General features: G+C 35.3%; 1 protein-coding gene across 3 annotated transcripts; it reads right to left on the bottom strand.

Annotated features, from left to right (window-relative positions):
- Window positions 1–386: 386 nt before the first annotated feature.
- On the bottom strand, window positions 387–22,513 carry spag5 (sperm associated antigen 5). Of its 3 annotated transcripts, none has more exons than XM_067403779.1 (26): window positions 22,391–22,513; window positions 21,680–21,719; window positions 21,471–21,587; window positions 19,313–21,357; window positions 19,042–19,228; window positions 16,367–16,483; window positions 16,188–16,280; window positions 16,005–16,118; window positions 15,788–15,907; window positions 14,762–14,854; window positions 14,528–14,662; window positions 8,551–8,644; window positions 8,315–8,462; window positions 6,935–6,985; window positions 6,666–6,840; window positions 6,412–6,545; window positions 6,146–6,314; window positions 5,447–5,570; window positions 5,036–5,122; window positions 4,055–4,181; window positions 2,848–2,980; window positions 2,603–2,683; window positions 2,327–2,476; window positions 1,726–1,800; window positions 1,375–1,455; window positions 387–1,238 (listed from the first exon to the last, which is right to left on the bottom strand). In XM_067403779.1, the coding sequence occupies exons 2-26, from the start codon at window positions 21,704–21,706 to the stop codon at window positions 1,167–1,169; spliced, it is 4,749 nt and encodes a 1,582-aa protein (XP_067259880.1). In that variant the 5' UTR covers window positions 21,707–21,719; window positions 22,391–22,513; the 3' UTR covers window positions 387–1,166. The 3 variants fall into 3 exon arrangements, with proteins under 3 accessions (XP_067259880.1, XP_067259882.1, XP_067259881.1); XM_067403781.1 differs by having other exon boundaries at window positions 19,313–21,354; XM_067403780.1 differs by having other exon boundaries at window positions 22,355–22,428.
- Between the last annotated feature and the right edge of the window lie 490 nt (window positions 22,514–23,003).

Below are 23,003 nucleotides of genomic sequence, written 5' to 3'. Positions count from 1 at the left end.
GTAGATGCCTGTCCTGTCACTCTCCTTTTTTTTTTTTTTTTTTTTGTTTACTCCATTTAAAATCTTGAATGCATGTAATCTTAAAAGACAAATATGCCAATAAAAGTATACCAAATATATGCTGTGACAAAATAGAAAATACTAGTGAGGTCAATGCAGCAGAATAATTTTGTGAAGGTAAAGACCAACTAACGTAAAATAAATAAAATAGAGCTCCTTTAAACTCTTTAAAAACACCCAGTTGCAAAACAAAAGCAATGCATAAAACATACAGCAATAAACATGATAAACAGCATCCAAACAAAAGGGACTGATACCCAACAATTAAACTGAAAATATACTGAGTTTTTTTTTTTTTTTTTAATTATATAAATCAAAAGATCAGGGTAGAGTGTAATACTGCCATTTTTGACAAGCTTGTGAAGTCGGCAGTGTTTGCGCTAGGATTAACATGGAATTTTTCAACAAATTGTACATGTCCTGCTGTATTAGTCACAAATTCAACAAATCTGTACTTATCCAGCAAAGGCATAGAGGAAAGCTAAAAGTCTTAATATGGTGAGTAGGGAAAATTTAGCAGTCAGCTGCGTAGGTTTTATATGGCAGGCCAAAGTAGAGACCAAGGTATTGAGTATCAGTGAAGCAGAGTAACACATTGTGCTTGAATGGGTGGATTAAAACATCACAACGTTCACCAGGTTTTCACAAGCACTGGCATGATAATAACTATGATTAATTACTGGACTATCTGCTCATCAATCAGCCTTTATGTATATGATTCAGACTATGAGTAAACAACTAAAATAAAGCATTCAATCATAAGTATGCTTAAACCCAATCTGTAATACAAGAATTTAAAATGCTAAAAAAGCACAAATGTTACTGACGTCCTGATAACAACTCTAATAGTTTAATACACATATACAGACCTTCAAATTAATACAATAACATTTTTTGAATGTGTCAGAATGTGTCCATACATTTTATCACTAACAAAACTGATGATGATTCTTACACAATTAACTGATTGACCTACACTTCCCCAGACTTAATGTATGAAGATTTTTCTTTAATTTAAATAACATATCGAAAGAAAAATATGAAACCAGTTTATTCAACAATTATGCATTTAAAAATTAAACTGACATTTTTTTATTTTAAGTAACTCATCCAAGAAATTCTACAAGCTTTTGTAGTTCAGGACAGCTCTTGACAAGATCAGGTATAGAGGATAATGTCTGTAAATAAAAAAAATAAATAAATAAATAACAAAAATAGTACATGTGTTAATACATTTCCAATATATACAGCATTATAAATGTAGTTTTCTGTAAATGTATTTTTCTTTTTTTTTTTTTTTAAGTGTCCCCTCACCTTTCTCACTGTTTCAATCATATCATCAAGCATATGTAGTTCTCTCTCCAGTTTACTCTGGTTCATGGCATGGACCCTTTGCTACAAAACCACATTCATTTATTACAGAATTAAAATGACATAAAAAGAATACACATTGACATTAAACATGCTTGCGTATTTTTTTTTCCTGATCAACTCAAATGTTTTTTTAAAAAGCATTTATTTGATCAGCATTACTGAGATAAATACATTTCTGCATTTTCATTACATAAATTAAATATTTCTAATATTGCTATAGGAAAAACTAATTTAATGTAATATAGCAATAATAATAATAATAATAATAATAATAAAGCAGGTAAGACTTACATGTCGTTTTGCCCTCTCCAAGACCTTAGCACGATTTTCCTCAGCTTCCATTAAATTTGCCTTAAGCTTCTCAACCTAAGAACAGAATGCGTATGTGGGGTGTTGATTTTTTTCTTTTATTTCTTTTGCTCTTTTTTTAAATTTCCAAAATCCTGATTCCAAGACATGTCTAAATGGGAACTGCTTAAAACCAATGAATTTACTATATTTTCTGTTTTATTTTATAGTGACATTAAATGAAACCTATTTTGCATGCGAGCCAGACTAGGTTTTGGACAGCTGGAGGGGTATAGACGGTTTCAATAGCAACAACATAAACAAATCAGGCCCATAACTTAACTTCCTTTAGACTTCTGCAAAGAATCAATAAAAACAGAGTCTCTCTAGAGTAGATTATCTCTGACAGCAAGCAAAAAAAGTAAATTACATTAGCTAGCAAGGTAAGACTATGTCTAGCCAGTAATTTTTCTGTTACCAGAAGAAGAAAAGAACAGTTACTTGGCTGAACTTAAATGCGACAAAGTTACAAACCCAGACCAGAAGTTAACTTTTATTTAATGTTTTATGCTAGTCACAGAGGAAACTGGATGAACTACCATACCTCTCTGAGCAGTTTGATTCTTTCATCTAATGCATTGGTGCTGGCTGCTGATTGGACACCTGTTCGATTGAGTTCCTCCCTCAAGACCTGAGCCTCCACCTGTGCCTGCTGTTCCAGCCGACGCAAATCAGCAACTTCTCGACGCAACTCCTGTTTCACACAACCAGAGCAAAGGCTAGTTTCTATACAACAATCTAACAGCACCACTGACGACCGCAGGATTTTATCTATCAATGATCCATCGGTCTAAATAATATATAGTCAGCAGATACATACACTATTCTCTGCTCTGTATTTGTGTGCCGCTTCCAGATTTTCCTCCATCTCATTGCAGAGTTTTCTCAGGTTTCTTTCATCCTTAAAGTGCGCAGACAGACATATGACTTATGTACTGCTAATCACATATTCAAACCTTTTATGCTTCATAATCTTGAGAGCTGAATTAAAAAATTTTGGCCCTGGAAAACCGACCTGGGCAATTCTATGAAATTTGGCTTGTAATCAGCGAGATGAACGTTTACCTGAGCTTTTTGCTGCAGAACCACAGCATCCTTCTCCACCTGTGCCTGCAATCGGTCCACATTCTGCCTCAGCTCTGAGACCTCCAGTGTGCACCTCTGAGACTCTTCCTGCAGCGCCTCCTGCAGGCCAAATCTGAAACAGCAGGCTAGGGTGAGGCACTACCTCATAGATGGCTATGTAAATACTGTGACTTTTCAGTAATGCTGCACTGCTATTCATATTAAAGCATAGTTGAGTGACAACTGACCTAAATTAATAATTATTCATTTAAAACCTAAATATGGTGTCCAACAATGAATGTGAGAAGGGCTGAAGCATTTAAATTTTAAATCACAACAGCAATATTTAACTGCTCACTTACTGTTGGTTTGAGATATTTTTCAAAATGGAAATGCAAAAATCATTAATACATAATAAAATGCAAGTAGCTATGTCCTAGCGAAAAAACCCTCTCAACCACATCTTTCAGCATAAAGAAAAAAAGTTTTTTACTAAACAGTTAAGAAAAAAACTAATATTGAGTTATGTTTTAAGGGGACTTTTCATAGACATCATGATTTTTATACTGTACAAAGTGTATATTCTTCTATCCCCTAACCATAAGCCTACCCATCACAGAAAAATGTCTGCATTTTTACATTTTCAAAAAACAATCACTTGGTATGATATACACAAAAAACAAAAAAAGATTTAGTACTTTGATGTTTAAGTATCTGTTCAGGTATGATTTTAGAGATTTGATGTTTAGCTCAAATATGAAGCGCAGAGTCTGTTTGTGGTCATTTGTGTCTTGTGCTCACTTCCACTATATTAAATAATTAATTCACGTAAAAATTAAATAAAAATTGTTAACTCACATTGGCGCCAACTGACTTCCATTCCATGAAAAAAAAATTTGTTTTCCATACATTGGAAGTAAGTGGGCACCCATGTTGTTTGGTTACTAATGTTCTTCAGAATATTTTTTACATGCGGGTGAGTGATGACAGTTTTAATTTTTGTCTGATCTATCCCTTTAAGGTAAAACTGTTTATTGCATTTTGAATGTTATATATTTATATGCAAATTATACATAAATCTTTCACATTAGAAGCTGTCACACATTTTAGCCAAGTATACCAGAAAACTAAATTCAAAACCCAGCCATTCTTCTGTCCCCTTGCAAAAATGAGCATTTCTGAGTAAATCAGAGTTTGAGTAACTCACATGGTCTGCTTCAGAGTCTGCTGTTCTGTGTCTTTCTGGACTCTCAGTTGGTCTATGGTTAGCTGAAGATCTGAGATGGTCTCACCAAAATCAGACAAGAGCTCCAACACATGGCTCCGTCTCTCCTCTGAGAACACATGAGAATAGACAATTATCAATGTATATATTTTCTAGCCCCTAACCCTAAACCTACCCAAAACTTTCTACATTTTCATAAAAAAAAAACAAACAAAAAAACGTAGTTAACTTGTTTAGATGAAGGCGGTCAAAATGGCTGAAAAACTAAATTTCAGTTAAAGGAAAAAAGCTTTTGGCTTATTTTCTGAGGCTGCATTGTATTGATAATTGTTTATTCAAAACAATGAAATAACATGACTGTGTGTAAAAAAGGGCATAACTTTTAAACTCAAGTTTATGAATTAAATATAATTTTGTAAACTGCATAAACAATTATGAACATAACAGCATCATATATTTTTAAGCATAGTTTAATACAAAGAGCTAAAGCGCTGATCACAGAGTACTTTTTTTGCATTTAAAAGCATGACATGCAGTGAAATGGAAAAAAAACAAGACATGTTTTTTTAGAAGTTGAACTTCTTTTAACTTTACATGGCTTTCTAAACATGCGGCTCTACTGTGTGAGACGTGAGTGCAGCTGTCCATGATGTCAGTCTAGTGCATGCTTACATAAAAAACAATGGAAAAGCAGCACAAAAAATGTGTTCTGTGTGTCAGCGGCTTGGTTATGGTTTTGACGTAACCAAGATCTTTGTATTGCTTTATTTCTGCAATGTTTTGTATCTAGCACCACATCTAGTGGGTTCAACTGAACAAGGCTAACAAAAACATTATAACGCAACAACGACATCTTCGCATCTCAAATCAAACGCCAATGCCTGAGTGTTTAATTTGATAGCCCTAGTTTAGATCTAACCTGTGTACTGATATATGGCTGTTATAATCCGGTGAGGAACGTACCTTTCACTTCAGTGTGAGTAGTTGGAGGTATACGGGTAAAAGCACTGGTTTCACTGCCAATGCCATCTAGTTGCACCTCCCTCTCCTCTGCAAAACATTAAACAAAAGAGGATTGCACAATTATGACAAATCTCAGATCTATAAATGTGATTCATAAAAAAAATAAAATAAAAAAAAAGATAGAATTGCATAGAATTGAAATGCCAAGTTCCTAAATGTACACATCCATAGGTCTACAGAATACTTCTAAGGCCTTTTGATTAACCAATACATTCACACACAAACACACACGGTTTGTGATTATTTAAGTTTTGTATCCAGAAACCTTTAACACAAAATAGAAGATTGTCCTCAATGCATCATTAGAACTGCTTCCTGATAAGGCAAAACAAGCACCAAACATTAACACACCTGAAACCTCAGGAGACTCTGTCTCAGGTTCCTGCATCTTCATCATGGCCACCATAACAGAATCCACAAAAGAGCTGGAGGGATGTCGATGAGACTGTAGTGCCTTATCGGAGCACTCTGACTCCTGAGCAAGACAGCAAAACAATGTTATTTATTCAGGAAAAAAAAAAGCTATGCAAGCACATTTTATGTGAGCACATTATATGACTATAATATTAATGGAATGTTATGGATTTAACCCTAACCTATATATAATACATACAATAATATATATATATAAATATATATATATATATATATATATATATATATATATATATATATATATATATAAAAAACTTGCATGACATGTTAGTATTGAATGACAACTAGAAATGTTGCCATGACAACTAATTTAAATAAAATAAGTTGAATTAAAATTAGATAAATAGAAATATTTAAAAAGTATAATAAAAATGACAAAAGCACATAACGAAATTATTAAAAATGTAGTAATAGTATATAAATAATACTAAAATAACCCTGCTGCAAAAATTTTTCTTTTACAGAAATTGAGTGAAAACAGACTTGTCTGTGGTAATTGTTAACATGGGTAGAGCCAAGATTCTTTTCATTAACCTGGAATATTCCTTTAAAAGTCTGGCCTTGAGTAATTCAAAGCATGTATATTATGACAAGTAAAGTTTGAAGCATAGGGACCTTGGAGGTTAGGGATTCCTTTAAGATACTCGTGAGACAGGAAACTCTGTGGTTTAGGAGCATGACATCATTAGAAGCCTGAGCTATCTGCTCTCCTTGCTCCAGCAACATACTGCGAGCTTTGTCTCGTGTGCTGTCCAGCTCTTCCTGAAGGGACTCTTTCTCAAGCCTTAGTGGAGGACAGACGGCGTCAGAAAAAAAAAAGGCATTTATTCTGAAATATTTGTTCTAAAAGGTAACAGTGGGTAGAGAAGAATATGCTGTACCGCAGTTGTTCCAGAGCTAGTCTGAGGTCTTCACACTCCAGGTTTCTCTCTCTGAGGCCCTGTAAGTGGCACCGCAGCAACCTCTCACTTTCCTCCATCTGTTCCCGTGCCAGTTCATGTTCTGCCTGCAGGAACTGATAGAGCGAAACAAATGTCCAATATTGTGAGAGGAACTGGCATGGCAAAAGTATTGTGAAAATGTACAATGTTATTGTGAACAATGTTTTATGGTGAAAGGTCAAATAACTCCTCACTTCACTCATTTCTTTTGCACTGGAAAGTTCAGTCTGCAGCTGAGCCAGTTGACCGAGCTGACGGCGATAAATCTCAGCTTCGGTCTGGAGTTCTTTAATCAGTGTTTCTCTCTGTGACAGAGCATCCTCATATTCCTCTAGCTGTTTCCTGGATGTTTCTAGCGCTTCTTCAAGACTGCCAAAAGCATTTGTATATTTAAAAAGTACATTTTTGTACATTTATTTACAACAATAAGCAAAAGAAGAGGAATTAAATTGTGGAGCTATACCAGTTTGCTCTCTCAGTAGCTTGCTGTGCATCACACATTGACTGCTGCAACCTAAAGTAGAAAAATAATAAAAAAATACAATAATCACTCAATCCAAGCTGATGAGTCTTTTCAAGAAATGGCTGAAGATGAATCTTTTTCGTCAAGACTTGACCCATTAATACTGTACTAACACTTGCTATTCTATATCTATTTAAATAATAATAATAATAATAATAATAAAAAAAAAAAACATCTTGCTACATATACTGTGCTACACTGAGACTGTTACAGCATTTACATATTGTTTTCTTATTGTTAGTTTGATTGCTTCTATTGTTCATCTAATTTGTAAGTCGCTTTGGATAAGCGTCTGCTAAATTATTAAATGTAGAAGTTCGCCCTATATTTACACAATCATGTTGCTCCAAACCTAATAATTTAGTTTTTTCAAGTAATTCCATAATATCAGAACAACAAAATGACTACTACATTTAATACATGTGTGATATGATTAACAAGGTTTATTTTGCCAAAATGTATTATAAATATTTGACATTTTAGGGATTTCACACTCAACAAAAGTTAACTTTGGTTCATTCTAAAAACGATGCTAACCCTGCTTCTGAATCAAAAGTGTTTCTTTACCTTGGGTTAAAATCAGAGTTTGAAAGTGCAGTGTGAAAAGTCCTTTTTTTATATCTGATGACCCACAGTGATGAGCAAAGAAAACCCCCTTTTTTTTTAAAAGCAGGAAACTGCACCCATGATGAATACATCTGAACATGTAAAATTAGACGTTTTGATTAATATACATTTTGTAGCCTGTTTTATGCAGGCATTAAATAATTAACACTAAATACTAAATTTATATATATATATATATATATATATTATATATATATTTAATAACACTAATAAATTAAAACTAAATAATTATCTGTCTTGTATACTGTACACTACAATTTTTGATGTCTGATGATAACACAAAGATTCTATACTCTAGATAAGTGGTTTTCACCATTTATATGACTTTATTTGAATTTTATTCATTTAAATGACTTAAATGACTCAGAATAGAAATGAAATGAAACAGAACTAGAATCATGAATTAATGATGATTCAGGATGAATTAAGAAATATCTTGATTTTTAGTTGTTTTAGATTATTTTAATGCATATTTTGGATTATTTTAAATCATTTTAAGTCATCTTGATTCCTCCTATTTGCCCCCTGGCCCCCTGATTGAGAACCACTGCTCTAGATTCTGGTATAAACATAAAATCACAGTTGTTATATGTAAAAAATCTGAATTAAATCCATTCATTTAGGGGAGTTTCAGCACCAATTTAGGCAAAATTCCAAAAGGCAAATTCCAGAAGCGCATTTCTTTTAACATACTTTCTGGTCTCAGAGGCGAGGGTCTGTTCTAGGAAGGCATAAGAGGCCAGTGTGGACGTAACAGTGACTGAGAGCTCAGTGCTTCTCCTCTGCAGCTGAAAACGCTCCTCCTCTGCCTGATTCAACTGCTCCCTCAGCACTGACATCTCTAAACAAACACACACAGCAGAATCAAGCAAAGGCTCACCTTTGACTACATAGGTAATAAGCCAATTCAAAGTAAGTTACTGTCACACCTGAAGTCATGATGGTCTGTTGCATCTTTAAGTCTGAAATCTGTTGACTGGCATCTTGCAAGCTTGACCTCACATGCTCTAGCTCATTTTCCATCTGGGGATTTACAGAAACAGCATTTAAAAAAAGAGAGACTGCATTTAAAATAAATGCATAACATTCTTGGGATGGAGATTAAAAAGATTTCCTATAATAACAAGATTTGACTATAATAACCCTGTCTCTTACACAAGGTTTCTGACAGAGAATATCATAAGTTTGTTACTGCAGCAAGATGAATCTTTCCACAATGACAGTTTTTTTTTTCTTTTTCATATTGTCTTTTGGCACTGTGCTGAAGCTGAAGTTGTTACTACAAATATTGACCAGACTGTCTGAACAAACTAATCTGATTACATCACTTGAAATGACAGTGCAGACAGTCAGTCATAAAGAAAAACAAACTGGATTGATCATGTGCTGCAGGGCAAAGTAATACTTTGAATTCATAATACTTTGAAAGTTAAAGGATTACTGTAGTTCACCCAGAAATGAAAATTCTGTCATTATTTACTCATCCTCATGTCGTTCCAAACCTGTAAGACCTTCATTTATCTTCAGAACACAAATTACAATATATTTGATGAAATCCCAGAGCTCTCTGACGCAAAAACGAAACAAAAAATAACGACTTCTCTTCTTTTCCCAATCAGTCTACTACGCAGTTGACGTAAGCACAGTGCAGCGCTTCCGTATTCTACGTCAGAACGATGACTCATTATTGACCAGCTCCTGCATCAGCATCACACGCATGCATCGTGCTACTCTTGTGTACAGCTTTGGCCAATACTGAGCCAGCATTAGTACTTAAACATTGAAGCGCTGCACTATGCTTACCACAACAACTGTGTAGGAGACTGACAGGGAAGAGAAGAGATTGTTGAATAAAGTCATTATTTTTGTTTTGTGTTTGTGCACAAAAAGTGTTCTCGTCGCTTCATAAAATTAAGGTTGAACCACTGTAGTCACGTGGACTATTTTAATGATGTCTTTAGTACGTTTCTGGGCCTTGACAGTGGAAATTAAATTGCTGTCTATGGAGGAGTCCGAGAGCTCTCGGATTTCAGCAAAAATATCCTAATTTGTGTTCCAAAGATGAACAAAGTTCTTATGGGTTTGGAACAACATGAGGGTGAGAAATTAATGACAAAATATGTGACCCGATCTGGCGAAATGAGTCGGAAGTCGCAACGTTCTATTTTAAGATATGGGCCAATAATGTGGAAAAACAATGAAAAAATCGTTTTGTTTTTTTTAAGATAATTTCAAAGAACAGACTTTCAAAAATAATCTCCCAAAGTTTCGTAGTCCAGATAATTGAGTAAAGGTATTTAAATGGCTATTAAATTTGACATGGTTTTACTATATTCGCTGGACGCCCCTAACTTCTCAACTCCTCTCGTCACTTATGAGCATTTCCCGGTATCCCCTGAAACGTTATTATCTCTGCTCTACAAATATGATGTTACACGTTGTATTGAACCAATCAAAAAGCTTAGAAATGTAAACACACTGATTTTTAACAAAGGGAAGCCCCGTTTCGACTGACAGGCACGCGATCGGTCCAGCCATCCTCCGGTCAGACTAGCGTGCCTTATAAAATAAAACTCCCATTTGCGTGTCTCTCTTTAAAAGCCATTAAAAATTGAATCCATATAGGTAGCACAAAAATTCTTTTTGCATACAAAGCCAAAGACTTTAAACTTTCATATCAAGCCTCCAACATGCTTCTGTTGCGTTGTTTTCACCCTCTAATGCAGTGGTCACCAATCTTTTTAAGCCCAAGATCACTGACCTCGACCTTTTTGAAAGACAAGATCTACTTGATAGAAAAAGACAGCCCAGATTGTATTTAGTATTTTTTTTCGTGGCCAATGTAGATTCTGATTTATTTATTTATTTTTACAAGCAAATTGGCAGATTCTGATACTGGTTGCAGATATTCATTATTAATATTATTATAATAAACAAAAATACATAGCCATTTCAAATTGGGAATCACTGCTTTTTGATCACAATCCAAACAAAGATACTAGGCACGTTGCATGAGCAGTTATTTTTTTGTTTTAATTAGATTTAATTTCTGGATTTAAAGCAGAAACAGAACAGTCTGACTTTATCTTTGTGAAATTGTAATTTACAATTATGCTACATACACAAAAAAGCATGAAACAAAAACGTAAATTCAACAGCAGGTGGCTCTTATGGAGCAGCAGTAATACAGTGTTTCCTTGGTTACCGCTGTAAACAATACTGAAATGCGCACCGCAGTAAAGATAGTTTGCGGTTTGATATTCAGATTTCTTTTTGCTATAAATACGCAGTGCGCTGTCATAGACATGCAAATAATACCGAATATCGTTCTCCATGATTTGTGAATTAAGGTGACGCTGTCCTTTGGGCTGAAATCAGGGTTTTTTTTCGTAGCGACTCTTAATTTTATAATGGCTATAGCTCCAAATGTTGGACACTTAGAGGAATGAAACTGGTGTCATCTTCACCAGCTTGATCTGTGAATTTTTTCACAGCAAAGCTCTTGTCCGTAAACCCCTTGGTAAGACCGCCAGTAAGGAATGTGAAATAAAGGCGTTCTTCATGTTTAATGTCTATTACCAATGAACACGCAGACTGCTGGAATAAAATAACATTGTTTTAGGTCGAGCTCGATTTGTGAAAACTTTCACAAGAGCATTTTGTCTCGTGGTCGTGTTTCTCTTTGCTCTGCCCCCCATTTTTTGAATAATATGATATATATATATATATATATATATATATATATATATATATATATATATATATATATATATTATATAAATGACCTTGTACAGATAATGTACATCACTATTCTCATTTTTGAAACTTTCACAGTTCAGTGCGGGTCAGCGGACCCTTCCCTGGGTCACTAGCATTCCTTTTCTGATCTGTGAAAGTTTTCACAGACCAGAAAAGTTATGTACATGACCCAGGGAAGGGTCAGCTGACCAAAACTCAACTGTGAAAGTTTTCACAGATCAGAATAGCGATGTTAGTGACCCTGGGATGGGTCAGCTGACCCGTACTGAACTGTGAAAGTTTTCACAGATGAGAATAGTGATGTACATTATCTGTACAAGGTCAATTATATATATATATATATATATATATATATATATATATATATATCATATTATACAAAAAACGGGGGGCAGAGCAAAGAGAAACACGACCACGAGACAAAATGCTCTTGTGAAAGTTTTCACAAATCGAGCTCGACCTAAAACAATGTTATTTTATTCCAGCAGTCTGCGTGTTCATTGGTAATAGACATTAAACAAGAAGAACGCCTTTATTTCACATTCTTTACTGGCGGTCTTACCAAGGGGTTTACGGACAAGAGCTTTGCTGTGAAAAAATTCACAGATCAAGCTGGTGAAGATGACACCAGTTTCATTCCTCTAAGTGTCCAACATTTGGAGCTATAGCCATTATAAAATTAAGAGTCGCTACGAAAAAAAAACCTGATTTCGGCCCAACGGACAGCGTCACCTTAATTCACAAATCATGGAGAACGATATTTGGTATTATTTGCATGTCTATGACAGCGCACTGCGTATTTATAGCCAAAAGAAATCTGAATATCAAACCGCAAACTATCTTTACTGCGGTGAAATGCGCTAATAATTAGCTAACGTACTTTATTCTAAGGTAAGAGAAATCTTTCTGAAGACTGATCTCCTTTTAAAGATGCATTCATATAAGCCCTCACCCAAATTCAATATTTATATTTTCTTCCTATATTTCGAGCATCGTGAACAGTGAGCTGATCTGCCTGCTACAGACTTTTCTCCTCTTTGCGTCCGTCTTAAGCGTCTCTGGCCTCTTGTTAACGGCCGTTTACAGACTCAGAAATGATGTGGGCTATTTACCTTTATCTGTCTGTCCCAGTAGCTTCCAAAAATAAAATAAATACAAAAATACAGTAACAAAGACTGGAGATATTTCTGTTATTTTCGCGAGCTACTGGAACAGTGATAAAGATCGACCGGTCGATCGCGATCGACGGGTTGGCGACCACTGCTCTAATGAGTCTGAGTAATATGCGTTTACAACAAAAATAGCACAGCAGCTAACTGAATACAAGCATGTATTTCACGTGCTCATAACTTCATGAAAAATGCACAGATCATAAAAATCGCATATCAATATTTAAAGCAGATTCTCAATATTAAAATGAATCCGAAATCAATATAATATATTGCGTTGATCACAATATATTACTCACGAAATTATTTAAAATACTTGGCTAAAAACATGTCTCTCATCTCTCCAGGATGCAGTGTGTATCCAATGTTCCCGGACCCATAACACAAAATAGATATCATTTTAAAGCTTAGAATCTCATCTTTTTAATGCATCTAACCGTTTTGAAAAACTCCTAACGAGTGCTGAGAAGTGCCTCTAAACCGGAGTTTACCGCCCGTTGGCGCCACCTGGCTGCGGAAAAAATGAACAACAATTTTTCAAACTATTCTTTATAATATCACCACGAAATTTGAACCAGATGCAGCTCACATATAGGAGAGCATCACCAAAAAATATTTTTTTTAGCGATCTTATTGTGTTCCTGAGTTATTCCATGTCAAATAAAAAAAGACATTTTTTTATTTTTTTTTTAATTATATATATTTTTTGTCTTTTATCAGCTGTTTCGCAGCAAGAAAATGTCCAAATGTAATGTAATTTATATTTTCTTAAAATTTAAAATGTTTTCTAACAAATGATACCTACCTTTTGACTCTCCTTGCTAGAGTTTTGGAGTTATGAGTCTTTACTTTTGTGTGTCGCTCAGAAAAAAAAAAAAAAAAAAAAAAGAACTATAAAAAAGCCTTCAGGTCTTAAAGGGTTAATTCAAATAAATACTTTAAAATTATTTGAGCTTCAGCCTGGTTTAATAGCATTTATATATATATATAAATGTCTTTGGTCAAATTAAGCTGTAAAATAAATAGTTTATCCCTTTAAATGCAATGGATTTTGAAAGATATCAACAAAAAAACGGGCAAAAAAAACTTTAAAAGCGATTTTCTCAGGTTTTCATTTGGAAAAAGAGGGCAGACGACCATAATTAAAATGGGTATATCTTTAAAACCATTCAAGGTATGACTTTGACTAGGATATCATTTTAAAGCTTATGGTCTCATCTTTCCATTGATACCAAAATCTCAATTTTGAAATTTGGGTCACTGTGACTCATTTTGCTGGATCAGGTCACATATTTATTTTTGGGTGAACTAACCCTTTAATATATCCATATTCTAAGAGACACGATTTTACAGCATTGATCTGTAAAGTCTATGGAGATGCATAGAAAAGACTGGAAGCTCAGTTGAATTTTGGTATGTGTGTGCACCTTGTTATATGAATTATGAGATGGGCAAGCAGCAGTTGATGTCAATGGGAAACGAAGAATCTGCATCTAAAAGGTGCAGGTGTTTTCTACTGTCAATAGTGTAGCAATCTATGAATCACAGCTCACAAATCAAGTCACTTTCAAACCAAGCAGCTTTCTCATGGCCAACGTGGCGAATACTTGCGAAGACCTTGATCCAGTTGTGAAATCTGCATGGGGAGAACCTTTGCCCTCACACGAAATTCCAGATAGCGTGGATTCCTAAATGACTGGATTTCACCTGCTTGCCAAACAATGGTAAATGTGACCGCACCTTAACATGCAGTAGCTGGTCAAAATGATGGTCTGATTATAAAATCAAATATAACATCATTGGATCGCTTGCTCACAAATTTTGGTCTGTTATTCGCACAAAGCTATCATTATAGCTTCAGACTGTTCAGAGTGTTTTTTTGGGTTCCTTTTTTAAGATTTAACAGACATGGAACTGAGGACAAATAAATCGAATAAACGAATACATTTTCATTTCATTTCTGTGGTAAATGTCTAACCAGGTTTCTCTCTTCCATGGCTCTGTCTCTCATTGCCAGATGCTGCTCGCTGTGCTCCACGGCGGTTGTAGTCCTCTGATGGAGCTGGTGAAGCACTGGGTTTATCCTCTGAACCAGCTCTTGAGCCTTTCTCAGCTTCCCATGGAGGAAAGAAGGCACATTTTGTGACTCTCTACTTAAAGGCTGAGTTAGCAACTTTTTGCATGTGATTTTAATTTTCATGTGAAGTCTTACCTCCGCTAACAAGCTCATGTGATCTTCATGCTTCCTTCTCAAAAGGACACTTGCTGCATTGATGGATTCCATGTATGACTTGCTCAGTTCAACCTAGGTTTACAAAATTTACATTCAGAATACAAGGAAACGACACACAAATTCAAGCATGCATTATGGAAAACATTCATGCCAATACTGTCTGTAGTCACTATTAACTCTTTCACCACCAGTGATGAGATTTTTCGTCATTTATGACAACGCTTCCCACAATTATGTAATCGTTCAAAGGTGCAATTAGAAAAAAAAGGCCACTTATATTATTCTGTGCTTATGTTTTATTTTTTTTTACAGATTATCTTAAGGGTTTTTTTTCCAATTGTTTTGATTTTAGTATAACATTATAATAACATGCATATTTTTTTTTTTTTTGTTATTTAAATAAGAAACAAAAACAATGTCTATTTGACATATGAGGCTTAATGCTATAGAAAAGCAATACAAGTTTTTCAGAAAGTGTTTTCATGTTTATTTTGATATAACAATATGGCAAGTAGTCATTTCAAACAATGACATAAAGCTATTCAAAACATTATTCAAAGTAAATTGTGATAATCGTAATTAATAATCGCAATTACAATTTCAAGGGAATATCTGACAATTATGATTTGTGTCAATCATGCAGCCCTACTCATTTTACAGATTGAAATTGTGCAAGCTTTAGGGTGATCTACTCCATCTGATTTGCATCCGATCAGGATGAAGTATTTGACAAAAATCCAATTTTCCTAGCTTTTTTTAATGAAACTTACCCACATTTAAGTTGATGAAAAAATGTTTGTTTTTTAAAGCAGAGGCTCTGTTCTTTCTTTTGATATACTGTATGTTCAGATATTCATACAACAAAATATTCTGGAGACCATGAAAGTTGTGTGAAATTGATGCTGGCGCTGGCAAAAAAAAAAAAAAAACTGGCAGGGAAAGAGTTAAGCTAAAGGGAATATTATTATAAAAAATGAGGTAGAGATGCAAGCAATATTAGCAGACCAGTGGTGGGTAGGCCAGTTTGAGGGCTGATATCAGTTCCTGGTGAGACCCAACAGTGTGCTCTAGTTCTGCCACCTGAGCAGTATGGTAATCCCTCAACTGCTGCGTTACACTGAAGGCCTACACACAAAGACATATAAACAGGATAAGAGGATAGACTAAGATCACAGCTTGTGTTCTTAAGCCTCAGCAAAACCAATAAAATATGTCATCTCACCGCTTCTTTCTCCTTTAGAGACTCATCCATGCGATGTTTCATGTCTTTCATCTTCTGCTCCATTCTATGGAGTGTTTCCTTGTACCTCCCATAAAGAGACTTCATCTGACTGGCCTACATAATACAGACTTATTATTATGATTACGTTTCTTGGCAAAGATTCTATGAAGGTCTTTGACTTACCTGTCTAGATAAAGCTTCCTGATCAACACTAACAGTTTTTCCAATCTGTTTCATCTTAAAGATGGCATCCTCTGTGCTTGACTTAAATGAATTCTGTAGAAGAATTATAACATTTTAAGCATTTTAAATTTTGAGATGAAAGTGTAACTTTGAAAACTTAAGATTATAAAATGTCTTACCATCCCGACCCGCATTGATTGAATGCTGTTATGTAAAGTTTGAAGAGCCTCATGATCATGCTCAAGACTCTGAATTCTCTCCAGGGCAGTCTCATACAAATCTCTGTATGTCCCATTCTGGCAAATAAAGACAAAGATAAAAACAAATCAAAACCAGACATATTCAGTGTTTTTTTTTTTTTTTTTAAACAAAGATTTCTGTGGAGCTTTGATTATTCCTCCGTCTAAGTCATTAAGTAATCGAATTGGTCCAAAACCCTATCCACATGGTGAATTTGACAACCAATGTTCTAATAAGCAGCTTAGTAAAGCACTAAACTTTCAGTGTGGTCAGAAAAAAATAACTGGTAATTAGGGCAATATGGCCAAAAATATTATCACAGTCTTTTTTCCATATCATTAGATATCGATATCTGTCACAATATTCATTTTATACAATTAATGGGGAAAGAAATTAATTCCACATGTTAGATCTGAAGAATAAATGTAAACATGACTATTCTGTGTTTTATTTTAAACAAATACATCATCAAAAATCATGTCTAATGAAACAAATCCATAAAACATTAACAACAATCTTTTAAAATGTAACAGAGCTGCACGATTAATTGTTAAAAGATCGCAATCTTGATACAAACATTCACACAATCGTATTCCTAAATGACAAAAATTCGCCTGTGTCTATTAAACCTTTCGCAAGTACGAATCTCATTCAGATCTTCTTTGGTCCTTCTGCTGAGTCAGAGAGAGCAGTTGTCATGTACAGGTATGAAATGGTATGTCTTTTCAAACACAGTATCATTATTTCTGTTTTACAATAATTCAAATGATCACAGAAGTTCTGGGATAAACATTTATATTTTGGACAAACACTGAAATCTATTGGTAGTGATCAAAATCGCTTTTTGGAAATAGCTTAAGGCTTCAAATAAAGATTGTAAGAATGTAATCATTCTTACACCAGTACGTAACGAGAGTAGGTAAGTGGCTGTTATAAAAATGTATTGAATCATTTATTCAACAGATTTGTTTCCAAATTGATTCATCCAGTAATTAAACAATTGAAGTTATTATGAGAGAGTCATTGATTCATTTATTCAAACTGATATTTACAAAAATAATTCAAATTCATTAAATATTTTTAAATTGACTGCAGCAATTAACATTTTGTTAGAACCTCTAGTAAATTACACTCTATTTTGTTTAGTTGTCTATACAGAATCATGGGAGAACCATAATCTCTATTTTAAAGAGATCAAACTTTTTAACATGCAACTGGTCACGTATATGTATGCTAAATGTTGAAAGTTATGCAAAGGTCTTTTATCAAAAATGTGGATGTATTTTTCATATTATATATATATATATATATAACACACTTTTCAAAAGGAGTTACTTTGAAAAGTAACATATACTAAAATTTTACTTTTCAAAGGGGGTGTACTCATTTACGCTGAGCACTGCATACACACTAGGGGTGTAACGGTACACAAAACTCACGGTTCTCGGTTTTGAAGTCACGGTTCGGTACAGTTTTCGGTACAGCAGGTGGAGAGAAAAAACTAAACATAAAATTGCTTTTTTTTATTATTAAACAGAGGTTGTGTTTTTGTCTTTAAATATATTAAATTAAATTAAATTAAAACTAAAAGTTTCTTGAGGATAAAAAAAAAAAAGATCTCTGCTAATGCTATTAACTTTGTAGGGAGCCCTAACTTGAAAGAAGCCCAAACTATTAGCCTAAATTCAATTGCTTTTTATTTTTAGATAAAATAATCAACACTCAAATAACAAATTGTATGCAAACCTGTAAGCTGCACCTAAGGCAGTTTTTGCATTAACTTCTAAATGTTTTTACTCCAATTCGTTGTTGAAATATAATCATTTCTACACAGTGGCTGTTATTTTAACATCAGATTTATTTAAACATACATTAAATAGCCTAATCAGGATATCCTTAAAAGATTAAGTAAAATAATGAATATATTGGCTAATACAGTGCATATATTAAGCGAAAGAGTTCATTTTTCTAGCGAACTAACAAGCTGTGTACACTGAATGGCTTTTCTGAGGTAAATGCATCATGACATATTGTTGAATACGGACACTTTCATTGTGTCTTTCCACCGTTGAAACACTGAATGAGCGATTACATGAGATATGACCGTTTCAGTAAGTTGTACTGAGTCTTGCAACATACCCTCAGATGTTCTTTCATGTTTATTCTGTAACTAGTATTAAGGAGGAAGAGATGAACACATTCACTTGCGCTCCGCGCTCGCGCTGCCGGTTGAACTGAGGCGCCTGTACAGTGATCTGTCACCCCACACCAAAGCACGTCAAATTGGCATTTTCTGTTTAAACTTCATGATTTCGTGGACAGAATTTGAAGGATGACACTTTGTTTCTTATCGAAAGTAACAAAACGCAGAGCTTATTGCGGTTATTGGTGGTGATTATTGGTTGCAATGTAATGCTTCGGTACACACGTGCACCGTACCGAAAGCCCTGTACCGAAACAGTTCGGTACAAATACGTATACCGTTACACCCCTAATACACACACACACACACACACACACACACACACACACACACACAGTTTTATCGCCCTGCTGGAAATGCTGGAAACTTGGCATCATACCTAGATACAACACATGTTAGGCTATGGGTTACCTGTCTGAGCTCAGTGTGGTCCGTCTGGATGAGTTTATCTCTGAGATCAGATGGAGAAGTGTCTTTGATCGGGTGAGCCCGTGCAGAAGTGAGCTGCTGGGAAAGAACCTCCACCATGATGAGTGTTGAAGTCAGTCTCTGCTCCAACTCTGATCTAGACAAATGCTCCAGATTTCCAGGAGTAAGGCTTCAAAGAAGAAGTCACACAGAGACAATGTAGATCACATCAACAGAGTCAATGATTAATGCTTATCGGCTTATCTTTACTTACTTCCACAGCAGAGAGTCCGTTGAAGTGCTGGCATCAGAAACATAAACTTCCTTTAAATACTCCATGGCTTCTGAAGTATTAACGCTCCGCTCCATCCGTTGAACCGGGGTGCTCCACACACATGCGCTACGCATCGCTATTGGAGAAGTGCCCACTAATGCATTGTGGTAATTCACTGGTGCTGAAGCAGGAACAACCACCTTTCCTGATGCAACCATTAACAGTTCAGCCATCTGTCTGAGCTGTTCCTGAAGAGGCCAATTGCCCACAGTTGGAGGTGCACTGAACAGCCTCTGATGGTCTGCAGAAGCCAATTTAGGTTCCACAGCTGTTTTCTTGGGTGGGTCTGGAGGAACAGGTGTGTAGCTCAAAGCACTGGCCAGGGATGTAGAGTTCAAGAGTGGAGGAGGCATGGGACTCTCCGGGAGCTCAGGCCACAGATGGCTCAATAAGTTCTCAGCTGTGTGGTCATTCAAAACACTCCTGCATAGGGTGGGTGTCTTTGGAGTGCAGGAACCTGTTAGAACAAGAGCACTAGGAAGATCTTGATGAACTGATGCAGCTTCACCAGATCTATCACACAACCGCATAACTTCAATATCTGGGTGGATCTCCTCATCCTTGAAATCCAGTGTCTTATCTTTGAGAATGCTGACTGTATGGGCAACATTTTCAAAAGAAGCACCTTGAGGACAAAGGATTTCCTCAGAATGTGAAACTGCCATGTTCCTTTCTGGCAGAAACTGCTGATCAAGATGCTCCTCCACATTCTTTTCGGACATGATAGAAGAGTAACCCTTGGGCACCTTAAGTTTGTCATCATTATCGTTTAATGGTACAGCATCTGTACTTTCCATTTTATTTTTACCATTCAGTGCTGACAAGTTTTGGCTTGACTCCTTGCTAGCAACCATCTTTGATGCTTCCATTTCACAGCATGTGACTGATTCATACATTTTCTCTATGTTTCCAGTAGTTGATGTTGTATTACCAATTGTATTTCCAGATTTTTCCAAAAGACTTGCTGAGGAAAGCTGTGACTTGGAAGAGACCTCATTTTCAGCGCTCGACATATTTAGGACCTGTGACTTTTCTTTAGTATGGCAGTACATATGGTCAACATGCTTGCTTCCAGGTGCCAAAGCAGCAAAGCTTTGACCGTCATTTTCACTGATATCATTTAAACAAAGCAGACTTTGTTCTTCAGCAAGATTCTCCATGAGCACAGACATTTCTGACACCTTGGATAAATCAGCAATTTCTATTTCAACCCCAGAACAACACAAGCTTTTAAATGTGATCTCTTCTTTTCTGCATGACACGTCATGATAGCCTTCAGCAAGTTCAGTGTTCTTGTGAATGTTTAGATTTTTAGTCTTGCATTGAGTACCTCCAATGTCACAGAAAGTTGAAAGAGAAGCGTCATCAGCATTGACTGTACTGATGGTACTACTATCTTCACACAAAGACACATGGTTTTTCCAAACACAGTAAGAATGGCCCAAAGGTTGAGGGTTTACTGATACAGCCTCTGTGTCCGCTTCAGAAACAGGATTATTTTTGCATTGCGAGTGATTTCCTGATGATAGATCCTTTATGAGAATCGATTCATCAGAGATGGCTGAGCAATCTGAAACCTGAATCTCTCCACCTAAGCATATGAGGGATTTGAATGTGACATTTCCCAGCTCACAGGTGGAAACCTCTTCCCCCTGATACAGTAGAGATGAAGCATCTGAACCAGTAGATCTACTCCTATAATAGTATGGATGATCAACATGCTCTTGACTGGTCTGATTATCCTCTGTACCCTCGGCTTCAGCGGTTTCATTTGGGTCACTTTGAAGAGGGTCATTATCCAGACGACTGATGAGAACAGACTCATCGGACTTTACAGGTTCATCCTCAACTACGACTTCTCCTTCAAGACACACAAAGGATTTTAATATAACATGCTGATGTTCATCAGTGGAACCAATGTCATCATTATGGACCTCTGTTGTGATAGTTAAGCTTGGATTTTCATCAGGAACAACTTCATGCTGCTGGAAAACAAAATATCGTAAAATTCCTTATTTTTATTCCTATAAACTAGACATCACAGAAGGTTGAAAGATAAAGCAAGTGAACTGAAAGCAGCGAAGGAATGACTTCATACCTTCATTTTAGAGTCCCTCTCATGCTTCGACACATGTTTAAGCATCAGAGTTGGAGAGTCCTGCAAATTCAGCAGTTCATTCTGCACATCTCTGAGTGGGACTCTCTCGGATTTGGGCTGAAATACAGAACATACATTTAGTCATACTGATGTTAGGATCAATACATTCATTTTTATAGATCTAATAAGCATGGGCATGGAGTACTCACGTTTGACAAGCCACTGACAGATGACATGTTCGATTAATTTCTGCAATCACACAAGAGTTAAGCAGATGATTCAACTCGCAAACTTCTCAAAGAACATGACAAAAATAATAAACATTATGATTTTTACATCATCATCGACAAGCAAACAGCATAAATCAGCAATTTTCAACATTCATGTAGGTTTCATTTTGACAAGAGTCTGGTAAATATGTAAATAGAGCATATCATCCGTAAACAACAACAATAATAGCAAGTAAATATTTAAAGAACATCTATAAACGTTTTATAATCGATTTTTATAAATCTTGTTTACATTTTACTACTAGCGGAGATAACTAACGTTACATTAACGTACTTTTAATTTAAATATACAATTATATATTATACCTTATTTCTCACATCTGCTTTGCGTTAAGTAGTTTTACTGGTTCATATCTTCATAGATATACACTATAATTAAGACATAAACTTCACTGCTTGCATCCTCTCAAGAAATGTCAACTTCGGCGGTGTCTCAACGCATAGCCAACAGACTGTCAAAGGCGCATATCAAATGCTGATTAAATGCTGTTCAGGTAAGTTAGGTAACTTAGGTAACTCGATTAAGTTCTGAAACAGTCTTTATTTTACCGAATAATAAAGCAAATTGGAACACAAAATATTATTAATGATTACATTTGTAATTAAGCAAGTTCCTTCTTCAGTTCTTACCTTTGCGTCTCATAAGCGCTCTATCAACGTTACTGTTTATTTTGATTCTGACTTGAGTACTATAAAAACAAGGTTATCGACTTAACCGCCACTACGATGTTCAAAATAAAACGCACAATCACCCCATTGGGTAAAACCACCGCGTAACATACGGAAACGCATTTCTTCTTTGGTTTGTTGGCTAGGCGCATGCCATGGTGCACAGTGCCACCTACTGGACTGTTGTGAAACTTTTTTTTTTCTTTATTTCCTTACTGCATTCTTCTATTTTTTATTATTTTTTATTTTTTACGAAAGACCATTAAGATCATAGAACATTATTTTAAACATTATTCACGTTTGTGGCTATGGATTTTATTTAACCGTTTTACAGTACCCCAGCCACCCCCTGGAGGTTAATAGTGTGTCTCATAGGAAACATTTTTGTTATTGCAATAAAATGTACATTTTCTACAAAAAAAAAAAAAAAAAAAAAAAAAGACTCAATGACTAAAATAATTGTTAAATTGTGTGAAGAAATTAGTTTTTTCTCAAGAATTCCAATCCTTTTTTTTCGATCTGAGAGCATACAGCCCAGCAGTTTTGAATTTAAGCCCCACCACACTACACTATA

This window comes from Chanodichthys erythropterus, chromosome 12 (genome assembly GCF_024489055.1).
Source record: "Chanodichthys erythropterus isolate Z2021 chromosome 12, ASM2448905v1, whole genome shotgun sequence".
Taxonomy (NCBI): Eukaryota; Metazoa; Chordata; class Actinopteri; order Cypriniformes; family Xenocyprididae; genus Chanodichthys; species Chanodichthys erythropterus.
Note: the sequence above shows the minus strand (reverse complement) of the source record. Positions and strands in the feature narration are given on the sequence as shown.